The 18,149-nt window shown below is 37.3% G+C and overlaps 1 protein-coding gene across 1 annotated transcript in view; it reads right to left on the reverse strand.

Moving 5' to 3' along the window:
* Positions 1-931: 931 nt before the first annotated feature.
* KCNJ3 (potassium inwardly rectifying channel subfamily J member 3) overlaps positions 932-18,149 on the reverse strand; it is a 185,924-nt gene continuing 168,706 nt past the window's right edge. Inside the window, exon 4 of the mRNA XM_051848614.2 lies at positions 932-4,213. Within this exon, the coding sequence (XP_051704574.1) occupies positions 3,627-4,213 (587 nt within the window). The 3' untranslated portion in view covers positions 932-3,626. The remainder of the gene's footprint in view (positions 4,214-18,149) is intronic.

Raw genomic sequence — 18,149 nt, forward strand, 5'->3', positions numbered from 1 at the left:
AACTGAACTTGCAGTGTTGAGTTTATATTTTTGTAATGCAATTATCCTGTACATTTAAATAATTATAGACTGCATGCCAGAAAATGCAATTAGTTTGCTATCAATTTGAATATGCACAACGTAATTCAAGCATAAATTCTGGAGTAGAGCTCAGAGACATGGCATGCAGTCAACTGAACCCTCTTCATAGTAAGAAATGGCAGAGATTTTCATATTAAAAATAACTTGTAATTCAGCTTTCCCACCATCTCAGTCTACTTCCATTAGAAATTATGTGTTATGACTCTTTCCTTTGCAGACAAAAGGGTTCTTGAGTTCTAAGACAACTGAATACTTTTCATATCATGTGAGGAAGAATCTCAAACAGCCTAAGAAGATCTTTTCATAAATAATTAATGATACAATACTCTTATTTTTCATTTGGTATCTATTTACAAAAGTGTATTCACATATTGCTGAAAAGCAAAATATTTAAATCGATGATAAACACTATTAAAATAACTCTATTTCTTTTATTTACAATACTTTAATAAATAGAAGAAAATAGTTTACTATAAAATGAACTATAAGGAACTATATTATGAAAATATTATAAAAAGACTCATTTCCAATTAACTATAGTTATTCAGTTCAATGTCACATTGTGTTTTCCTTTACAATAGCCACCACATTGGTGGGTTGAAAATTGCTCTGGCTTAAATTGGCTTTTACTGCCTTAGATTTTGAGCTCTTAAAACTTCCTGAAATGTAAAAATTTGTTGACTTTTTAATTCGTTCAAGAAGAAGCACAACTCTTCATTTCTGAGAGACACGTCATGTACAGATTGAACAAATGTCACATGAAATCACGTTAATAAGAAGTCCTTCGGTTCAAATATATGAAACTGAGATGATTTTTGCTTGAAATGATCAGTGTCAAAAATCAACAAAAGAAGAAAAGCAATTTTTTTATTTTTATCCAAATATATCAGACTTCATAGTTTAGTTATTTTCAACAAAAACTTCACCATATATCATCCAAACCAGGACATGATAAGAATGAAAAGGAGCACTATTAATAACTACACAGGTAAACAAGTATGAACTGGAATTTTCCTGGGTAAATTGATCAATCTAGAAATAGGGGTTAAACTGCAATTACATGCAGAAATCACACCTTTCCCACAAATATGTGAAAAAGATAAAAGGATACCATTCACTCAGATAAATTAATTTTGGCAATAGTAGCTCTTTTTCATCATTGAAGTCTCAGTTCAAATATTACCATCTCCCTATGCCAGCCGCCACTTCTAAAATAATTAATACAGTGGTTTTCCAATACAATACCTTATTTTCATTCTGTTAATTGATATTTTGATGATCTGAAATTGTTTTATGTAATTTTTGTCTGTTTCTTCCCCATTATCCTACAGGGTACAGGTGTTCTCGGTGAACAGTGTCCTCCTCCCACTTAGTTGTGCCCCAATCTCCAAGAACTAAAAAACGCCTAGGACATTGAAGGCATGCAAAAATTTTATTGAATGAATGAATACATTCAGAGAGTTTGTTTTTGGTTCCATTTTCTCCTTGGTACCAAAGACAAATTAAAACAACTCTCCAAAGTAAGTTATGGCTCTATTTAGTTTTTAAGTAGTTGGACTAAATGATCCATGCAGTTCCTTCCACTGCTGCTATATATGTCATGCCCTCTGGACCCCCTTCTCTCTTTGTTACTATTTCCTTTCCTACATCCAGCAAATAAGAAAGTTTAGTGATCAAGGGGTGGGGCAACCACTCTATTCACAGTGGACAGAGGCTCAAGGTTGATCATTTTGCCAGTAACAATTCCCTGGTATATGTTTTGCACCTACGGAATTTGGTTGATACAGAGGTAGCCAGAAGGTATTATAGTCAATGATAGAACTGTTGATGTAATCATTTGCCAATAATAAAATCATTAGAGGATTACTACAAACTAGGAAATGGAGGGAGCCCAAATCAGCCATTAACAATTTACATATTAATGAGAAGAGGATTAATTTTAGGCAGACAGAGGTTTTAATGCCCAAAGAAATTTTATAGGAAACCTATGGTTTTCTGATAAAAAGCACTTCTAAATATTCATAAAAATCTTTGCATTCTAAATCTTTACTTTGGAGGTGTTCTACTGATCAATAGTTTTGATTCTCACAAGTGAGTCATAAATATTAGATGTAGGGGTTAGAAAAACAGTACTGCTAAAATTATTTGGAGAGTCCAAGGACCCCAAGTACCCATACAATCAGTGTTCACAAATAAATAAATAAATAAATAATAAATTTGTGTGTAAGATAATTGCAGTTTACCTAATTTGAATTTCTCTCTGGTCTATACAAAACTTTCCTCTTGAGCTCTGAGTGACAGGCATGGGATAGCTTCCCCAGGTGAGGAAAAAAGCCTATTTTGTTACAACAAAGTCCATAAACAAGAGAACAGCATAAAAGAGACTCAATTAGACATACATCTTTTAGGCATAAATACCATCTGTTTCATTGCATTGTTGTGTCTCCTTAAAGATAGAGCACTGGTTTCTAAAATGGACAAAAGTTCCAGAAAAGGAATGGAAGTATTTCCTATTGACTTCATTTGAAATGGGGACCATTAATTACGTTATTTCACACAGATTCTGATATATCCAATGTAACTTGGCTACTGACTGGTACAACGATTCAGCATTTGTTCAAGACTCATATTTGTATATGATTTTTAATTAGACCAGGAAAGGAACAGTTCTCCAATTAATTAACATTTATTTCCCCCAGCCCTAGTAACTTTTAAAAATCATAAGAATTTTTCAGTGATATACCATGTACTGGTATGCTCTAAAATTTACAAGTTAAACATGTAATGGTTATGTTTTTGCAGGGCCATAAATAGCATAAACTTGCGTGACTTTCTCATGTATAAAGTACAATTCAAAACCTTCCAGGACCTTAAACAGCAGAAAACACTAAATCAGATTTTAAAATGACAAATAATTTAAGGCTAAAGTATTTGGTATTAATAATTAATGTCAGTAGCCTTCCTAGTATAATAAAGTAAACATGCACAAGAACTACAACTGTGAACAAAACATCACAATTTTATCTGATATATATGTATGTCTGAATGTGTATGTCTGTGTATATATATATATATATGTATATGTGTGTATACATTTATATATACATATATATATATGTGTGTGTGTGTGTGTGTGTGTGTAATTTTATCGCCCTGAAAACTACCCACTCATGTTTGACTTAATACATATGTTAGAAATGTTGGGGAGAGTATCTCCCCTTTAAATATATATATATATTTTCCAGAATATACAATATAAATATGCCATATATAAATCATGCCATAAAACTAAATGCAAAATTTGCACATTATTGCATGCTTGATGTGATAATACATGCCCATTAATGACTCTCTTTTGATGTACCCCTTTCATAACTTCTGCTTTCTGTACAGTAGCAATACTTGGAAAGGAGGGGTTCTCAAATATGGTTACAGGACTGGGGGGTGGTATAATTTTCAGGTTCCTTAGGGAGGAATAACCTCATCAGCCAAATATTGGACTACAACTAAATCAAATATTAAATAATGCCTAAGTATGTGTATTGTTATGTGAAGCGATCAGAGTTCATTTTTCTTAATTTGGCTGGAAGATTCCCTTCCATTCTAGCGGTTCCTCCAGCCATCTTTTGAAGCTTTGGTGGCAAATCAGCCACAGACTGGCTCATAGGATCAGATAAAATCTTGGTGGTTTTAGATACCAGTTTCTCTTCTGAGTTGCCAGGAACTGAACTTATTCGTTGAAGTTTCATAGGCAAATCTCCCAAGCTGTAAGCTTTTTCTGAAGTTGTAGAACTCATCCTCAAGAGTTTTTTGGGAAAGTCTTCTCTTCCGGTAATTTTCTGTAGCTTAGATGGAAGTTTTGTAGTAATGTCATCTAATCCATCTAAGCAGTCCACAGAATTATGTCTTTCTTTGCTGTTGGTTATGGCTGGTGCTATTAAAGGTGATGACATGAGAAGCATTTCCTCCTGTTCTTTCACACTGTATGGTGGTGTGGGGACTTCAAATGTTGCATGGAACTGGGAGTAGTCAACTTTAAAGAATCCCTCTTCCAAAGAAATCACAGGAAAAAAACGATGACCCCAGAGAACTTCATCTTCAGTGTATGATGTTCGAGCTTGACAAGTCATTCCTACAAGAATAAAAAGAACCCTTGAAATGATGCATAGTGGAAGCACACGTAAAGCCAATTTGACCTAATAAATTCCTTGAGCTCTCATTTATGTTTTGATTGTTAATCCAAGCAGAATGAATAATAAAATAGGTTAACAGTTTTCCTGTAGCTTGAAAGCTTTGATACATATTCAATGAAAAGTGCAAAAAGCTGACATAGTTCCTATTTGAAGGGTATTATATTATATCATTATTAACTGTTTATTATCTATATGTCAAAAGAAAAAATGATATAGAAGTATTTCAGAATATATGTATATCCCTATGTAGACAAGCAAAGAAAGTATGTAATCTTTTTCCATCATTCAAGAAGCAATGTGGGGCAGTGTGGTGCCCCAGCAAGTAAAGTTGCAGCCTGAGATGCTGGCACCCCATGTGGGCACCAGTTCTTGTCCCAGGTGCTCCACTTCCAAAACAGCTCCCTGCTAATGCACCTGGGAATGCAGAAGGTAGTCCAAGTGTTTGGGTCCCTGCACCATTGTGGGAGAACAAGAAGAAGCTCCTGGCTTCAGCCTGGCCCAGCACCAGCTGATGCTGCCATTTGAGGAGTGAACTAGCAGATGGAATATTGCTCTCTCTGTCTCTCCATCTCTCTTTCTGTAACTCTTTCAAATAAATAAATAAATTATTCTTAAAAAGAAGCAACATGATATTTGAAATAAACCTGACATTGAATCTGAACTTCACCACTGTGTAAACGTAAGAAAGATACTTAACCATCACTTCCTTTTCTGCAGAGAAGAACATGGAAAACAACACCTGTCTCATAAGATTGCTGAGAGCACAGAATAAAATAACATACACAAAAATTTAAAAGCTGCCATATAAAGTCTACAGATAATTGACTCTGATAAGTGAGAGTGCCATCTTTCCTTTTTCACACAGTGAGGGCTGGCAAGGGGAAGTAGGAAGACTAAAAATTACTTTCTAAAATAAAGGGTGAAGATGTTTCTATGCTGGATAATGGGAAGTCATCGTAGTGGATCTATGTTTTTGGACCTATAAAGCCAGGATGAACTTTGACTCAAGTTTTAGTGATCCATTGCTAAAATCAGCAATCCAGGCCACATGATGTATCAAATTCCATTCTTGCTCTAAGAATACCTGGATTTGGATGCTGGATGTCTGATACAAAATTTTGCTAATCTATACATTATGATGCTTGGATATCATTTATCCAGGTAATCTGATCTACTCAATTTCATTCTCTTCATAAATCATTTATTTAGATTGAATTACTATCAAATCCATCAGCCTCTGAATATTCATTTTGTGAAGGTTGGAAGTACATAAAAATTAAATTAATATATCAAGCTTACATTTTATATTACTCAAAAGATAATATTTTCTGTAAGTAGTAAAATCCACCACTTCTCTCTACCTTTACTGTCAAGCCTGTTATTAAAATCTATCAAAATGTGAAATGATCAATCAATTAAAAATCATCCATTCCATAATTAAGCATAATTTAAACAAGTAATGACAATGTTTCCTCATTTATTTCAATTATTTCCTATACACATTATAAGTAATTTTGATTGCTTTAAAGCCTGCCATAGTTTGGATAGGAGGATATTCTGCCTTTTTATCTCCCTGAGCAGTAAATGCACATACAATACTTACAGAGAATTTGGATAATCAAAAAGTCAGACTGAAGGTACATCTGTTCCTCTGGTGAGTCCTTCCAAATCTTCCCTTATGAATGTTATGTTATATATCATCAAATAACTAATTGTTTTAATTATACACCACCTTTCTCAAGACAGTGCAAAAAAATTTCTGTGGAAAGTAAAACACCTGTCATCCAGCAGGCACTGTGTTACGTACTCTCTCTCAATTCTAATCCTCCCTGTGGTCCTATTGATAATGTGCTTATGTTCTTAAAGATAAGGAATCTAAGTACTCAGAATCTCTTGACCTTCCTTGGGCACAGATCCACTAAGTTGTAAAGAAAATGCATCGATATTCTAATTTGTGTGTGTATGTATATGTCCTTTGTTTTTATATTTATTTTCACCTGATACATAAAAGTTGGACATGTTTATGGGGTTCCATGCATATTTTGATACATGTATATATGTGAAATGTTAAAGTCAAGGTAAACATACCTATCACCTCAAACATTTATCATTTCCTTATGGTGAAAACATTCAAACTCCTTTCTGGGACTGGCGTTGTGGTGCAGCGGGTTAAAGCCCTGGCCTGATGCTCCGGCATCCCTTATGGGTGCCGGTTCTAGTCCTGGTTGCTCCTCTTACGAACCAGCTTTCTGCTATGGCCTGGGAAAGCAGTACAAGATGGCCCAAGTCCTTGGACCCCTGCACCTGTGTGGGAGACCTGGAAGAAGCTCCTTGCTCCTGGCTTTGGATCAGCACAGCTCCTGCCATTGCAGCCATCTGGGGAGTGAACCAGCATATGGAAAACCTCTCTCTCTGTCTCTACCTCTCTCTCTAACTCTGTCTTTCAAATAAATAAAATAAATCTTTAAAAAAAATCCTTTTTTCTACATTTCATCTGGGGACAATAGTGGGGAGAAGAGAAATGGAAACGTTGATTATCAGATACTACTTTATAATATGATAGTAGTAAGAAGCTCTGGTGTTCTATTGCACAGGAGAATTCCTATAGATAATGGTGCTATATTGTATATTCTTAAAAAATAAAAAGCTAGAAAAAAGGACTGTGAATTTTTTAACTCCAGCATCTATATTTTACTTGGGGACCTGATATCAGGCAACATATAACATTCACTCTGTCATTGTTCACACCTGACAGTTACTGAATATCAATTTTCACAATTAATATTATGCCAAGAAAAAGTCACCAAAATATTTACACATGAAAATAATGAAATTACTTTATAAAGTGTTTTGTAAGTCTTACAGACATACACACAGCAGCGGTCTGCATTTTTCAAACATTTTCTAGCCTGTGACTAAATATTCATAATAAAATGATAAAAATGATAAATTACCACATACAAGGCATTAAAATGTATCTCATGATATACTGACTCACTTTTATTTTGAAAAATGTAATAATAGAGAAGCGTCTAAAATGAGAAGCAAATATGGGATTTTTCTATCCAGTAAGATGAGAAATAGTGCAATAAAGTACCCTCTATTTTCTCCCTAAAAGCTCCATTCTCTGTGAACTCATGTGGAATATGTGAACTCTATGTGTATTTGCTGTACAAAATATTAAATTTCAGACAAAAGATCATAATGTATGTCTATTGTTAAGTGATAGTACTTCTCTTAAGAACCCTATTTTAATTTTACAACCTTATTCCACTGACAAAAGATGGTGAGGAGAATTACCTGGAGGGAGGGCACACACAGCATAATATAGTAATTTGAAACATGACATAGATTTATAAGTTTGTCCTTTCATCTGTATAAATGCAAGCATACATTAGTAGTTAAAGGAAAATCAGATGCTAATCTCTGTTCAATTATTTCTAATAACAAAAATGTTGAAACATAATTCAGTGACTATCATCATCTTAGTCAATTTCAATTGGGTAGTCTTTGTTTTTTCCTTATAAAATGAATCTGAAATAAAAAATGAAATTCTACATGTTGCTGATTCTCAGGGTCTTCTGTGAGTTGTTTCCTTGAGGGTTACCAGAAACTATGGAAAAGTACTGGAGAAATATAAATGGACGGTTAAACTGGGAGAAATAAAATTTCAACAGCGGGGAAAGAGGCCAACAAGTAAAAAACAAGTATTCTATGCTTGTTCACATTAAAATACCTGTAAGTATTGCTAGTGAAGTGCCAGTGGAAATTTTGACTGAAAAGATAGGGAGGGTTGGTATTCAACTACATGAAATTAACTTTAGTTCTTTCCATAGCAAACTGATATATGTGAGCAAACATCTTCTGATAATTAAAAAGTATAGGGGCTGGTATTGTGGCATAGTGGGTGAAGATGCTGCCTGCAGTGCCAGCATCCCATATGGGCTCTGGTTCAAGTCAGCTCTCTTCTTCCGTTCCAGCTCTCTGGTATGGCCTGGGAAAGCAGTAGAAGATGGCCCAGGTCCTTGGGAACCCTGCACCCGCATGGGAAACCTGGAAGAAGCTCCTGGCTTCGGATCTGCCCAGCTCCGGCTGTTGCGGCCATCTGGGGAGTGAACCAGCGGATGGAAGACTTTCTCTGTCTCTGTCTCTGTCTCTGTTTCTGTCTCTGTCTCTCTCTCTCTTTCTCTCTCTCTGCTTCTGTATAACGCCACCTTTCAAATAAATAAATAAATGTTTTTTAAAAAGTATATGAATTTGGATGCCAATTCTACTACTAAATAAGTGGTGAAAATTACCTAAAACTCTATGGGTGTATTTTCCCGTTTATAAAAATAATAACACCTGTTTGAAATTAAGGGCACAGAATGATCTTGGTGTTTAAGCAGCACCTGATGACTGCTGTACTTATTGTTCCATAGCATTGACTTGTACTTCCTGTTCTTCCAGAAAATTACTGACACTACCTAATGTAAGTGATGGGTTATATCATATTAGTAGATTACTCCATACTAGTAATATGTAAAATTAAATTTTAAAATCTCTGAGTATAATCATTTTTCAAATCATCATAGAAAAAGGGAACATTATTCATATTGCCAGTTTTTAAAGTTTCTCAACATTTTCCACCAAAGTATCTTTAATTGTAGCTGAGATTCAGTATAATTACTTGAAGGTTTACAGCAAGTTGAATATTGTGTTATTATACCACATTCACTAGGACTTTAACCTTTGTTTATTTTGCCATTCTGTCCTTATTTAAAATTAGATTTAGGTACACAAATATCAGACATTTGCAGCTCAAAACATCATAGTTTTAAAATCTGTTTTTACCTGGATGTATTATTAATTTGCAGTGAATATATCAATGATGATATTGAAGCTTCATAAATTGCATAACAGGGAAATATGTCTGCGATTCCAATCTGTAGTTTAGACACTGAGTTAAGATGTAATTGAGGGGTTCTTTCATTTTGCAAGTTTCCCAAAATGGTGCTCAAAAAATAAAATGCAAATTTCAATTGAGAAGCTTTAAAGTAGATATAATTACGTTGTCTAAGAATATGCATATATCATAGCATTTTTCTGCCCAGAGTGCTTATATTTCTTACTCAAACTCAAATTATTTTTAAATAATCCATGCTTAGATTCATGATTGAAAATGCCATTTGAATTACCATAAATGCAGGTAAATACCATTATTCAAGGGGTACTATGTAACTGCACCTCTTAGCTGGCAATAGGACTGTTTGCATGTTTTAACCAGATTCCAGACTTGAACAAATGTGGTGAAAATCAACACGAGCTCATCTCTGTGGAAACTGGCAAAGCAACAGATGCTGCTACTGGAAATAGCTGGGGCTTCTGAATCTTCAGATGGAAAACATGTTGTGCAAAAGGGTTTGTTCCATGCTTGATTCACAGATTTAAAAGGGTGTACATTATTGTTTAATGCAATTTACTTCAAGGGCACTGTGTCTATTTAAAATGGTAGGGGCAATGTGGCCTAACCTCTTTGTTATTGACATTTCTCTTTACACCACACTAAGTCCATCTCTTTAACCGAATTAAACATTCATTTGAGGAAAGCTTTTTAAGCACAAATGGCAAAGTGAGTTGCTGTTTGACAAGCCCTTAATTAAACTTTGAGAATACCCATAACTCAGTTATTTCCTCCGTGTTTCTCCTGGATAGAGATGGTGTATGTGTCATCCACATGAAGGGGACACCATAGGGTTAAAGACAATACAGCCACAGGCCAAGGGGAGTGTCTGGATGCTGTGACACAGAAAATACCACACAATCAATAACGTCCGCACAGCAGAGGCTTTATCTAAACCTTACCCAATATGGAGGTTGCTTTGAGGTGGGAAGGGCAGTGAGGGACAGAGTGAGGAGAGGGAAAAGAGAAATTATTCTCCAGATTGGGTGGCTGTTTTTATCATGTGTGCACTAAACAAAAGCAAAAGTAATAATAAAATAATAACAGTAATGAAAATACAACATATCTCCTTCAGTTAAGCCAGGTATTACTAATGCCTTTGTAGAGCTATGGGCCAAGTATCTCTCCAGGCACTTTTCCTACCTTATATTTCATCCTTACAACTTGCTGAGGAAGGTACTTTGCACCTCTTCCCTATTTTCCAGAGGTGGAAACTGAGTCACAGAGTTGTTATAAATTACACACACAATAAAGATTGTATATTTATTCCCAGAATAGTCCCTAAGTACAAACTCCATGACTACAAGCTTCATTTACTTACACACACACACACACACACACAAATGCATACATGCGTGAAAAGAAAAAGCAGTAGAATTTCACCAAAAACACATTTTTCTTTCCTTAATCTAACCTCTTTGTCTACTTTTTTCTTCAAATTGTCAGTTGTTTTTAAAACTGAATCAGCTAATGGCTTAGCATACTGAGCATGTTGCCTATCACATGTTATTTCCTATCCACCCTACATATTGCTCTGAGGATTATTCGCTAAGGTCTGTAGCTGTTTCTTCTCTAATATACTTCTAAAAGTTCACACATCCTCCACGATGTAATAATAACTATAAGGCCCACTTGGCATTCTGTGCATGTTATGTTATGCTGCACTGAGCTGAACCTGAATTTAAACTATAAACTTTCCAAAGAACCTTATGATTATTTAAATTTTGTTTATAAAACATAAGACACTGTGTACTCCACTGTTCAATGACACTAAGGTTACTGGCAGCAGGCTCTTCTGGGATATAGGTTGCAAAGCCATTAAGAATCCATAACTTGCATCCAGAAACTGCAGTTTTCAAATAAATGGAATTCCTTCCAAGCTCAACATTTTCTGCTCAAGCAGACTTTTAGAGAGAGTAGAAGTCCCTGGCATGTGTTCAACCCAATATTATCCTCCATTATTTACAAGCACTTGGTCTTACAATGTGTTCTGAGACATCAGTTTTCCATTTATTGCTCAAGTTAGGTCAAAGAATTCTTTAAAAAGAAAAAGGAAAAAGAAAAGCCCAATTATATTGTTAGAAAATAAGGCTCCAATAAGAAATTTAGCAACAAGTATTTCAAGTATAATATTCAAGCTTCTAAATTCCCAGAAGCATAAAAGGAAAAAACAAACAAACAAACAAACAAACTAGGCTTCTCAGAATGACTGCTAGAATGAATTGTTACAGACTCCCAAAAAGAATGACAAGTCGGCATGCTAAGGGTCAGTGATGGTAGGAACTATGTTAAGGAACTCACGGTGCTGAAAACATAATTAGGAGAGGCAAGGTGAAAAACTGAGATTTTGGGGGGCAAGTGTTTGCTGTGGTAGTTAAGTTGCAGCTTGGGAACCCGCATCCCATACCTAAGTGCCTGCTTCTAGTCTCCACTACCCCATTACCAACCCACTTTCCTGTGAATACATAACCTGAGAGGAAGCAGCTGGTGGATCAAATACTAGGGTCACTGCCTCCAATATGTGAGGCCCAGAATGACTTCTGGGTTAACGGCTTCAACCTGATTCACCTTGGCTCTCTCAGTCTTCTGGGGAAGAGAACCAGTGGATAGAAGATCTCTCTTCATATGTCTCTGGCTCTCTGGCTCTCTATACCTTTTCAATAAAACTGAAACTAAATAATAGAATTTTCTTTAAAAGAACATGGACTTTGGGTATACATTTGGGATGGTCCCTGTTTTGAGAAACAACTATCAGTAAGACTATAGACACGATATTTATCTGAACCTTTATTGCTATAAAATTCAGACAACAGTAATAAGGCCCAATGGTATCTAGTCTATTTATTTATTTGATTTTTATTTATTTTTTTCTGGATTTATGTATTTACTTGAAATATGCAAAAAAGAGGGAGAGAGAAAACTATTTTCCATTTGCTGGTTGACTCTCCAAATCACCATAATGGCCAGGCCTGGGCAAGGCAAAAAGCCAGAAACCTGGAAGTCCATTCTGGTCTCCCATGTGGGTGGCAGAGGTCCAAGTACTTGGTCATCTTCCACTGCTTTCCCAGGCACATTAGCAGCAAGCTGTATTGAACATGGAGCAGATGAGGCTCAAACTGGTGCTCTGGAGGAGGCAGATTAACCCAATATGCCACAATGCCGGCCCCAAGTCCATAACGTTATTGTGACAATAAATTTGATGGGCTTACTGAATAAGTTAATAAATAATAAGCACTCAGTTATTGGTAGATACTCATGCAATTCATTGCTCTGCTGTGTTGACAAGTCTGCATCCTCAGCTCCATATGCTTACTTAATACAGAAGCATTACAGAATTTTGTGAATTCCCTTTCAACTCAGTGTCATTCTCTTAGTCCAATGATGTAAATGTTTCATTCTCAGTTTACTTTTTTCTTCACTCTGTTCATCATACCTGTTAAAGCATGTTTCCATGCATTGCCAATTACAGAGTGAAATTGGTTACCCCAATCTATTCATGCCATTGTTTTTCTCCTAATAAGATATCACTTTCAGATTCCAAAACATTTTAATTGTGTAATGTAATCTAGTTACTGCTGGAGGAGATCCATGACAGAGGAAAATATTTTTCAAAAAGAAAATACAACACATACTTAGCTTAATATTAAAAATCTTTCAGATGATTCTGGAATTTAATTCTTTCTGGAGAACATTATTCCTTGTCTTAAGGAAGAAAAAAATTTTTGAAATTTTGTTTGAAGCAATAACAAATGCATATGCCAATTTTTTCAAAATATTACACACAAAATGCAACATTTTATGTGTAAGGCTTAGATTTTTAATGCTTAGATACTTAAATGCTTAATTATTTTTAAAATAAATTTGTAGTGTTATACTTTATAATGTGATGGTTATGTAAAGCATTAACTCTTGAATATACAAGAAATAAAAACAAATCTCAGAATTGTGGCTTAGTGGGTTAGGCCGCCACCTGCAGCACCAGCATCCCACATGCGTGCTGGTTCGAGTCCTAGCTGTTCCACTTCTATCCAGCTTCCTGTTTATGGCCTGGGAAGGCAGTAGAAGATGGCCCAAGTATTTAGGCCCCTGCACCCAGGTGGCAGACCAGGAAGTAACTCCTTGCTGCAGGCTTTGGATTGGCCTAGCTCCATCCATTGTGGCCATTTGGGGACTGAACTAGTGGGGTGGAAGATTTCTCTCTCTCTCTCTCTCTCTCTCTCTTTCTCTCTCTCTCTAACTCTGCCTTTCAAATAAACAATTTTTTGAAAAAAAAAATCTTAACTTGTCCAGCATGTCTCCCTAGTTCCTTCAAAATCTTATTGTAAGTTAACATTACAGTTTCAATTGTTAGAAACTCATTTATTTATTTGAAATGCAAGATTACACAGAGAGAGGGAAGGTTACACAGGTTTCACAGAGAGACAGAGATCTTCCATCCACTGGTTCACTCCCCGAATGGCCACAATAACCAGGGCTGGGACAGGTTGACCCAGGAGCCTGGAACTCCATCCAGGTCTTCCACATGGGTACAAGGGCCCAAATACTTGGCCCATCATCTGATGCCTTCCCAGGCACATTAGTGAGAGTTGGTCAGTGGTGCAGCATCCGGGTCTTGAACCAGCACTCATATGGGATGCTGGTGTCATCACAGGCTACAGTTTAACTTGTGCTACAATGCCTGTTTCTCTTAGAATCTCCAAACAACAAAAACCATAATACATGTTAAAAACAATTATGTGCTAGGCAATATGTGTTTTCAATGTATAATTTATATAATTGTCCCTCTGTCTTATAAGTTGTGCGCAACACTTTTTTTTTTTTTTTCATGTGATTGATAAAGACACCAAGGCAGAGTGAGGTGAAGTAGCTTGTCCAAAGTAATTCAACAGGAGACAATCATAGGCACAAAAGAAAAAAAAATTTTTTTCAGTTCCAGAGCCAGTGTTTTTAACATGCAAGCTGTCCTGCTGCAGTTTGCTGGGGTGTTGGGGGAATGACCTTCCTAGTGGATGTATACTACTGTTTCCCATTCATGGCACTTGGGCAACTGGGCATCACATGCTTAACATGTCCTCTTCCAGCTCCACCCTGTTATAATTTCTCCCACTCAAGGCACAGATCAAATGTTTCTCATTCTACAAAATACTTCCTGGGGCTGGTGTCATGGTGTAGCAGTTTAAGCCACCACTTCTAATGCCAGCTTCCCATTTGGGTCTTGTTTCAAGTCTCGGCTACTCCACTTCCAATCCAGCTCCCTGCCAATGTGCCTGTAAAATCAGTGGGAGATGGCCCAACTGCTTGTTCCCCTACACCCATATGGGAGATCTGGATGAAGATCCTGGCCCCTTGGCTTTTCCTGGCCCAGGTCTGGCCATCTCAGCCACTTGGGGAGTGAACCAGAGGATGGAAGATCTCTGCTCTCTGTCTCTCTCTCTCAGTTAACTATGCCTTTCAAAAAAAATAAAATAAAATAGATCTTAAAAAATATTTCCTGGGGCTGGGGCTGTGGCATAGCAGGTAAAGCTGCCACCTGCAGTGCCAGCATCCCATATGGATGTTGGTTCAAGTCCCGGCTGTTCCACTTCCCATCAAGCTCTCTGCTATGGCCTGGGAAAGCAGTAGAAGATGGCCCAAGTCCTTGGGCCCCTGTCCCCACGTGGGAGACCTGGAGGAAGCTCCTGGCTCCTGGCTTCAGATTGGCAGAGCTCTGGCCATTGCAGTCATCTTGGGAGTGAACCAGTGGATGGAAGACCTCTCTCTCTGTCTTTCTCTGCCTCTCTTCTCTCTGCATAACGCTGACTTTCAAATAAATAAATAATTTTTTTAAAAATTTTTCCTGATTTTTCTATTTTAACTATCTTTTAAATGCCATGTTGTCACATCTACACACATACACACATGTTGCCAAGCTTACACATATCCCACACCCTCTGGCACTGTAAATGTGTCAATGACATACATAATCAACTCCTCTCAGAAATAATATTTAACATTTACGAATTTATTAAACATCTAATTGCTCCCAGACGTTCCTCTAGGTGCTCAGTTACGAGGCATTGCAGCACGAGAGTGAAGAATCCACCTTCATCCCCATTATGTTTTTTAAGCTTAGTGTTGAAAGATAAGTGGCAGTTTGCCATGCCATCCACCTGCACAAGGTGAGAAAACTGCATTCTGGCGTGGGGGAGGCATATACAAAGCTCTAATATCTCATGTTGTACCTGAATTGAACAAACCCGTTGCTCTTTATTAATACTGCAGACACATTTCAGATTGGAGCAAGCTTCTTAGAGGAGCTCTTATCTACTTTAACAACCTAGAGCCGAACATTGTGACAGTTAGATGCTCAATGCACTCCTGAGGGAACAGAGCAGGGTAATTCGAAGGAGGAGGCAGTTTAAATTATTAGTTGGTGTGAAGCCAGTTAAGTTATTTAGTGGCGCAGACCTCCATACTCATACCAATTACTACACCAGCAAAACAGAGGGTTACTAACAGAACAGCAGGTGATATATTTAATGAAATAGATACAAGGAAAATGTCTCTATGGATTCCTTTTTCTGCTTTTAAGTCGATGACACGTTAGTTTTTTCAACTCACAAGCTTAAAATTTGATTTTGGGGGCTGGTGCCATGGCTCAGTTGGTTAATCCTCCGCCTGCGGCACTGGCATCCCATATGGGTGCCAGTTCTAGTCCCAGTTGCTCCTCTTCTGGTCCAGCTCTCTGTTGTGGTCTGGGGAGACAGTGGAGGATGACCCAAGTGCTCGGGCCCCTGCACCCGCATGGGAGATCAGAAGAAGCTCCTGGCTCCTGGCTTCAGACAGGCACACCTCTGGCTGTAGCTGCCATTTGGGGAGTGAACTAATGGAAGGAAGACCTGTCTCTCTGTCTCTCTCTCTCACTGTCTATAACTCTACTTGTCAAATAAATAAAAATAAAGTAAAATAAATAAAATTTGACTTTGAAGGGCAAGTGTTTGGCCTAGTGGTCAACTTGCCAGTAAGGACACTCACGTCCCATTTCAAAGTGCTTGGTTCAACTGTTGGCTCCAGCAGCTGATTCCAGCTTCCTGCAGATGCAGACCCTGGGAGGCAGTGCTGATGTTTCAAATGGTTGGATTCTTGCCATTCACGTGGGAGACTTGAATTGAATTCCCAGCTCCCAGCTTTGGTTCCCCCACCATTGCTTACGTTATTAAACATCTCATTTCTACCAAACGCTATTTTAAGTATTCAATTATAAGGCACTACAGCATTGGAGTGAAACACTGGATGCAAAGCTTTTCTCTCTGGTTTGCTCTATTTGTCTCTCAAAGTTAAAAATATGGACTGTGGAACATCTATATTACATCTTCCTATGTTGATCAGTGAAGAGGGAGTATCAAAATAAATTATAATCAATGTATAAGTGATTGCACAAAAAAGCAAAAACAATTGCAATAAATCACATGCAGTAACGAACAGGTAGCTTTATCCTTACAACTTTTTAAAATATACAGAAGGATGTGTATCCAGTGACATTCACTAGAGAGATTAGATTTAACCACTAAATCATAGATACTTTTCGATACACTTGAAAGCTTCACTTCTATTAAATCTAAAGTTTCAGTGAGATTTAATTCCTTCATGTAACTACAATTATCACCTTATAAGATGCATTGCAGATATGTATTTTTTGTCAGAAAATATAAAACTTTTTTACTCTAACTCATGATTCTGATTTTTTATACAGACGACAACATCTTTTTCAATTTTTTAAAAACATCTCCTTTGGCAGAAACTCAAATACATTTTGTTTGCTTGCACGCTTAGAACAGAGGCTGAATAAATATTTGCAATTCAGCAGTTGTTTTGGTTCTACGCTTTGCAGTAAAAGGTCAGAGAATTTTCTTCTAATTTTGCATCTATGGTATTTATAGCACTTAAATGAAAATAAATTTCCTGTAATTTTATGTAAAGTATTACTTAATTATTTTTGTTTTGGGTGTGAGAATGTCCCATCACAGTAATCATCACAAATACATGCAGTTTTTTTTTTTTTTTTTTTTTTTTGACAGGCAGAGTGGACAGTGAGAGAGAGAGACAGAGAGAAAGGTCTTCTTTTTCCTTTGGTTCACCCCCCAATGGCCGCTGTGGCCGGTGCTGGGCTAATCCAAGGCCAGGAGCCAGGTGCTTCTTCTGGTCTCCTATGTGGGTGCAGGGCCCAAGGACTTGGGCCATCCTCCACTACACTCCTGGGCCATAGCAGACAGCTGCTATGGAAGAGGAGCAATGGGGACAGAATCCGGCGCCTCGACCAGGACTAGAACCTGGGGTGCAGGCACCACAGGCAGAGGATTAGCCTATTGAGCCGTGGTGCTGGTGCAAATACATGTAGTTTTAGAATGCACATTTTTTTAAAAAATAGAATGCTCATTTTAAAAGACAATTTATCTGTTTGAACAGGTACATACACATCTTTGGAAGGTATTTAACTTTCTGCCATGACATGAATAAGCACCTAAAGTCAAATTATTAGTTGCCCTAAGCTACACAATTTCTCACCTCCTTGGATATTATTACAATTTACTTCAATTTTATATATAAAAAAGGAAAGAAAACTACTTTTTAGAAATAGATGATATTTTAGAAAACTAAAATATCAATGTGGGGCTGGCACTGTGGTGTAGCGGGTAAAGCTATTGTCTGCGGCGCTGGCATCCCATATGGGTGCCAGTTTGAGTCCCGGCTGCTCCACTTCCCATCCATCTCTCTGCTATGACCTGGGAAAGCAATAGAAGATGGCCCAAGTCCTTGGGCCCCTGCACCCACGTGGGAGACCCAGAAGAAGCTCCTGGCTCCTGGCTGCTGGCTTCGGATCGGCACAGCTCCTGCTGTTGCAGCCATCTGGGGAGTGAACAGAGGATGGAAGACTCTCTCTCTCTCTCTCTCTC

Source organism: Oryctolagus cuniculus, chromosome 3 (genome assembly GCF_964237555.1).
Source record: "Oryctolagus cuniculus chromosome 3, mOryCun1.1, whole genome shotgun sequence".
Lineage (NCBI taxonomy): Eukaryota > Metazoa > Chordata > Mammalia > Lagomorpha > Leporidae > Oryctolagus > Oryctolagus cuniculus.